Source organism: Notothenia coriiceps, unplaced genomic scaffold (assembly GCF_000735185.1).
Source record: "Notothenia coriiceps isolate Sejong01 unplaced genomic scaffold, NC01 NC01_scaffold00013031, whole genome shotgun sequence".
Taxonomy (NCBI): domain Eukaryota; kingdom Metazoa; phylum Chordata; class Actinopteri; order Perciformes; family Nototheniidae; genus Notothenia; species Notothenia coriiceps.
The window spans coordinates 10488-14933 of NW_011345732.1; the positions used below are offsets into that span (position 1 = coordinate 10488).

The 4446-nt window shown below is 41.9% G+C and overlaps 1 protein-coding gene across 1 annotated transcript in view; it reads left to right on the top strand.

Moving 5' to 3' along the window:
- LOC104947773 (myb-like protein X) overlaps positions 1–4443 on the top strand; it is a gene marked incomplete at its 3' end in the record, with an annotated part of 6347 nt that extends 1904 nt beyond the window's left edge. The window contains exons 2-3 of the mRNA XM_010773863.1: positions 1521–1639; positions 1964–4443. Coding sequence (XP_010772165.1) covers positions 1521–1639; positions 1964–4443 — 2599 coding nt within the window. The remainder of the gene's footprint in view (positions 1–1520; positions 1640–1963) is intronic.
- Between the last annotated feature and the right edge of the window lie 3 nt (positions 4444–4446).

A 4446-nucleotide genomic window follows, 5' to 3' on the forward strand; every position in this document is an offset into this window, starting at 1 on the left:
CTTTGAAAAAATCGTGAAAATCTTGGAGCTGGGCGTGTCTGAGAGCTTGGGGATTTTTGCGAGCAACGCGACCAACAACCAATCACATGAATATCCCGCCCCCGACATACAAAGCAAAAAACCCCGGTTCTTCTCCACTCAGAATATGTGCAGAAAGGAGTATGACATTGTGTGCATTATGCATATAGTCTATGATGTGGCAGAGGTAAAGTGTCAGCGGGAAGGGCTATGATGAACATGTATGAGATTAATGTCTATGGTGCTATTTTATGCTACATTCCATGCTGGCTAAAGATACTGTCTATGCTTGATAGCAATGTTTAAACGAAGTAAACTGGATATAAACTCCCTAAACAGGCGAAAACCTACCAGTTTCACCCACTGTCTCTGCCACCTCCCTCCATGCCTGGTTCCTCCGGTTTGTATCCCGGTAAATAGTTCTGGTCGTAAAGAACCGGGTGATTTGCTACCGTAATTTCTCGTTTGGAATATGAGGGAATGAACTGCGGTCTGGCTCTCCCAGCTTACACGCGGTTTGATTGGCTAGCGCTTGTACTGTCAGATTTGCATAAACGGGATTTGATTGGCTGATGCTTCCAGCTCAGATTCAAAAGTGGAACATCGCTCAACTTTTGAATCCTGAAAATCCTGGAAATCTTCGCTTTGCTTCCCCACAATGCAGTTCGGCGAGGCAAAGTGACGTCACCCCCATTCAAAGTCAATGGGCAGAGAAGCGTTGGAAGATTTTTTTAAAGCTAGTGTGTGGACGGGGCGTAATAGATACTATCTCTTTACGTATTAGTGATGGGAATTCCAGCTCTTCTTAGTGACTAAAATTAAATTAGTCACTAAGAAGGGCTGGCTCCTAAACGGCTCTTCAGTTTACCACGGAGCCTCAGTTTCGCTGCTGCAGGGCCCCGACCCTCGCACTTCACGCGCGTGCTCCACTATCACCCCCCGCCAAGGCTCGCCGGCAGTACACTTTCCGTCACAGGAAAACGCTTTGCTGGCGGCGAGAAGAATCCCGCCAGACTCCTCTGCCCCTCCAACAGAAGGATGTCCTTGTCCTTTTTCCTTTTCGTCATTTCAAGCGATAAAAACTCAATCTTCTCTCAAAGTATTATTTTTTTTTTGGCCGCCCTCGGCTCGAGTTCAGGGCGTTCCGAGCTGAATAAGGGCGTCAAATGACGGAAAGACGCCCCCCTGGCAGAAACGCTGGTCATTGTGTTTAATATAAGAATCTACTTATGACATATTTTAAAGAGGTATATTATATGCAGTATGAATTAAGTTAATGGGTATACACACTATAGACAGTAGTATACATATTGACTACACTGTAGAAATGTAGACGGTATAAAAAGACAGAATGCATATTAAACACTATAGGCAGTTTTAAAGATATCCCAATCACCATAGGTTTTATGCTAATGCTCTTTATTAAAGCAGGTACTGTGTGTGTTGCTCTGTAAATATAAAGTGATTTATTATATTTATCTTCTTCTCTTGTCTCCCTGCAGAGACAGAAACGAACTGGCGGAGGTTGTTGCTCTTCTGAAAACACAGATCGACCCCGCGCTGTTAAAAAGAGACGAGGAAATTAAAGCTGCAGCTGAAGAGGGGAAAGAGAAAACGGACGGTGAGGTTTAGACTTTCAAATAATACATTACAATACGTTAGAATGAACTATTTGTTGTTGTGTGAGGCACATTTTAATCACCAAGCTAATGCAATGTTATAGTAAGAGAAACATACTTACACAGAAAAGTATTTTGTAGGAGGAGAGGAAATCAGTTCCCACAGTATTTAGAGTTACATCAAATTAACTGCAAGTTATAACGACTACGTTACTAGTATTAGTGTTAAGTTATACCTATAAAAGTCTGCACATTTCTTTGTTTTTCTTGATATTCATATTATTTAAGCAGTCATTTTGATGTTTTATTCTGTATTTACATTCCAGGTGAAGTCAAAAAGATCGAGGGCTCTTCAGATGAAGATATCAAAGACAAGGCTGCCGGTCAAGTCTCACCGAAGACAGAGAATAATGAGAAAGAGACAGAGAATAATGAGAAAGAGACAGAGAATAAAGAGAAAGAGACAGAGAATAAAGAGAAAGAGACCGAGAATAAAGAGAAAGAGACAGAGAATAATGAGAAAGAGACAGAGACCGAGAATAAAGAGAAAGCAAAAGAGGAAGACGACTTTAAATCAGAAACGTCTCTGAATGGCGTCATCGAAGAAAAACCTGAAGCTGAGTTAAATTCAGAAAAGCCCGCCTCGGATCTCAGCGTCATTAAAAAAGTCCAGAATATCAAAGAGGAACCGATGGAGGTGTCGGACACGAAACCAAGCAACACGGCAACAAGTGAACCGGCCTCTGAGGTGTCTCGTTTATCAGTGAAGGCAGAGAAAGGAGACGAGGCGAAGAAAACAGAGGAGATTCAACAAGCTCTGAAGAACGACCAACAGGCTAAAATCCCCCTGAAGAAAAGGGGAATGAAGTTTAGCGAAGACTTTGAGAAACATAGTGGGATCATAGTTCAAAACCCGTCTGTTTCTCAGCTCAAAGAAGCTCCCAAAGCCGACTCGACTCTCGATCAGAGCAAGAAAGCGCAGAGTGTAAACGATCACGTTAATGGAGAAGTTGCGTCAGCGAAAAGCCATTTGAGCGAGTCGCTAAAAGACGCCGCTTCCTGCTCTAATCATAAAATGCAGGAACCAATAAAAGCTACATCGGCTACAAAAGACTCATGTACAGAAGAAAAAGCGTTGAAAGAAACTGATAAAACATTAGCGACTGGTGAGTCAGAGAAAGACGCGTTGAAAGAAGTGAAATCAAAAGATTTGGAGGAAAGAACAGCCAGTGTTGACGCATCAAAGTCAAGTAAGGCTGAGGAAACCAAGACGAAGCAAACGGAAAGGAGTGAGGATAAAGAAAAGGCCACTTGTGAAGCTGATGTTGAGAAATCGGATAAATCAGCGGAGAAAGAAAAGCAAGGAGTCATTAAAACATCAGACAAAGATCATGCAAAGAAATCAGCTGAATCGGAAAAGGCTGCATCAACTTCGGTTGTGAAAAGTACAGAAAAACTAAAAGAAAGTGATAATGCGGAGAGTAAAGAAGCCACAACAAGTCTTAAAAAGGCAGAAATCAGTGACAAATCAGATTCTGTGGAGTCTCTTGTTATTAAAAAGCTTGACAAATCGTGTACACTTGGCGAAAAGCAAGATCAAGACAAGAAGCAACAGAAAGCCTCTGAGACTGACACGGAAAAGCCTGAAGACGTGAAGAAAGCTGTCAACTGTGAAGACGTTCCGATGCACGATGTCTCCAAGATAAGCGAGTCCGTGGAGGTGGAAGCAGTGGCCGTAAAACCCGATGTGACAAAGCCTCAGGAGGACGACAAAACTGAGATTAACTCTGTTGCATCTAAGGAGAAGAAAGGGGACACGTCTGATGGGAAAGATAAACCGTGCAGTGAGAAGATTAACGTCCCTAAAGAAACTGAGAGAAAGGATAAGGGAGAGATGTCTGAAGAACAGGCTAAGAAAATGGAGGCGGAGTTTCCGTCATCGGGAAGTAAAAAGGATGCAGACTTGGAAAAGAGAAAGGACACAGAGATTAAAAATAAAAAGGACACAGATTTGGAAAAGATGACGGAATCGGCACAGAAAAAGGACACAGACAAAGAAATGAAAATAGACACAGATATGGAAAATAGAAAGGAAACTGGAAAGCAAAAAGACACCAAGGCCGAAAATAAAAAGGACACAGACTTGGAAAAGAGAAAGGAGATTGACACAGACAAGAAAAAGGACACAGACTTGGAAAAGAGAAAGGACGCAGACTTGGAAAAGCAAAAGGAGATAGAATCCGCAAAGAAAAAGGACACAGACTTGGAAAAAAGAAAGGATACAGACTTGGAAAAGAGAAAGGAGACTGACTTGGAAAAGAGAAAGGATACAGACTTGGAAAAGAGAAAGGAGACTGACTTGGAAAAGAGAAAGGATACAGACTTGGAAAAGAGAAAGAAGACTGACTTGGAAAAGAGAAAGGATACAGACTTGGAAAAGAAAAAGGACACAGACAAGAAAAAGGACACAGACTTAGGAAAGAGAAAGGAGACAGACTTGGAAAAGAGAAAGGACACAGACTTAGGAAAGAGAAAGGATACAGACTTGGAAAAGAGAAAGGACACAGACTTGGAAAAGAAAAAGGACACAGACTTGGAAAAGAAAAAGGACACAGACTTGGAAAAGAAAAAGGACACAGACTTGGAAAAGAAAAAGGACACAGACTTGGAAAAGAGAAAGGACACAGACTTGGAAAAGAGAAAGGACACAGATTTGGAAAAGGACACAGACTTGGAAAAGAGAAAGGACACAGACTTGGAAAAGAGAAAGGACACAGACTCGGAAAAGGACACAGATTTGGAAAAGGAC